General features: G+C 49.4%; 2 protein-coding genes across 4 annotated transcripts in view; one reads left to right on the top strand and one right to left on the bottom strand.

Annotated features, from left to right (window-relative positions):
• NEK11 (NIMA related kinase 11) overlaps positions 1-1,125 on the bottom strand; it is a 223,175-nt gene that overhangs the window by 54,974 nt on the left and 167,076 nt on the right. The gene's annotated exons all lie outside the window — the stretch shown is intronic.
• The window catches only part of LOC109291745 (butyrophilin-like protein 9), a 1,427-nt gene continuing 874 nt past the window's right edge, over positions 573-1,125 (top strand). For both annotated transcript variants that reach the window (XR_002095940.1, XM_019508842.1), the window contains exon 1: positions 573-984. Coding sequence is in view for 1 of the 2 variants with exons in the window: in XM_019508842.1 (XP_019364387.1) it covers positions 759-984 (226 nt within the window). In the remaining variant the exon portion in view is untranslated. The remainder of the gene's footprint in view (positions 985-1,125) is intronic.

Raw genomic sequence — 1,125 nt, 5'->3', positions numbered from 1 at the left:
CGACTAGAGGGGCGCCGGTTGCGTAATGAGCCCAGAGGCGGTAGAGAAGGGGCGCCGGTTGCATGACAAGCCCAAGGGCGCCTGGCAGGGCGCGGAGAGGAAAGGAACCAGATAACATCCGGAAGAGCTGTGAGGCTTGGGGCATGCTAAAGGGGAGGTAGGAGGCACGCATAGCCCATAAGGCTGCGGTGTACCAGGTCACCCCATAGAGAGTAGGAGCCCGGGTAGTTATAGCACCGTGTCCAGGTGGACTAAAGGCAGCCTCCCATATAAAACTATAAACGAACAAGACGTGGCGGGCGAGAATAGAGGGTGCTGGATCACCTACTTGACACGGCAGGGGGGCACTAGCGAGATCACGGCCGCTCCTGCGCCCTACTCGGTGACACTCACCACCATTTCCCAGGGTGGGGGATGCTGATTCATGTGACACTAAAGTCTGCTGGAGTGCGTTAATGTCCGTGCTCCTGCAGACTTGATTTATTGAGTCTGCTGCGATACACTGGATTTCCAGCTCATCACAGCCAGCTCCCTACACATCTATAGGAGCCCCATGATACTGAAACACCAGTGCTCTTCCCTGCATAACTTTACAACTGACAGTACTCGATCCTCTTGAATGCAAAGGCTGTCAGCACCATGCCTTACAGTTTACAAAATTAAATCATAACTGTTACAGAAATGCCCCTAATTTTCCTCTAGGCTTAGGCTCTGCTCCTTAAATTTCTTTTGAGAACTACCAGGATGGAGGGATACGAATGGTTTGTCGATCAGCAGGGTGGTTCCCTGAGCCCAGAGTGCTGTGGAGAGACCAAAGTGGACAGAATTTAACACCACTTTCTGGAACCAGCTCCAAGGGGAAGGACGGCCTGTTTGAAATAGAAAACTCTATCATTATATATGAACATTCGCACCAGAACTTGTCCTGTTGGATCAAAAATAACTTACTCAATCAAGTGAAGGAGTTGGCAGTTTTTATATCAGGTTGGTTGCCATCCATAGCCCCAAATCGCCACCTTTGGAAGCAGGTGAAATTTTCACAGAAGTTATATGGGGAAGATGGGTGGCTAATCCATATTTGGACTCATTTGATTACCTTGATTATAGTCTGGCTTTTTTGAAAAA

The sequence above is a fragment of the Gavialis gangeticus genome, unplaced genomic scaffold, assembly GCF_001723915.1.
Source record: "Gavialis gangeticus isolate Ggan-Ray unplaced genomic scaffold, GavGan_comp1, whole genome shotgun sequence".
Taxonomy (NCBI): domain Eukaryota; kingdom Metazoa; phylum Chordata; order Crocodylia; family Gavialidae; genus Gavialis; species Gavialis gangeticus.
Note: the sequence above shows the minus strand (reverse complement) of the source record. Positions and strands in the feature narration are given on the sequence as shown.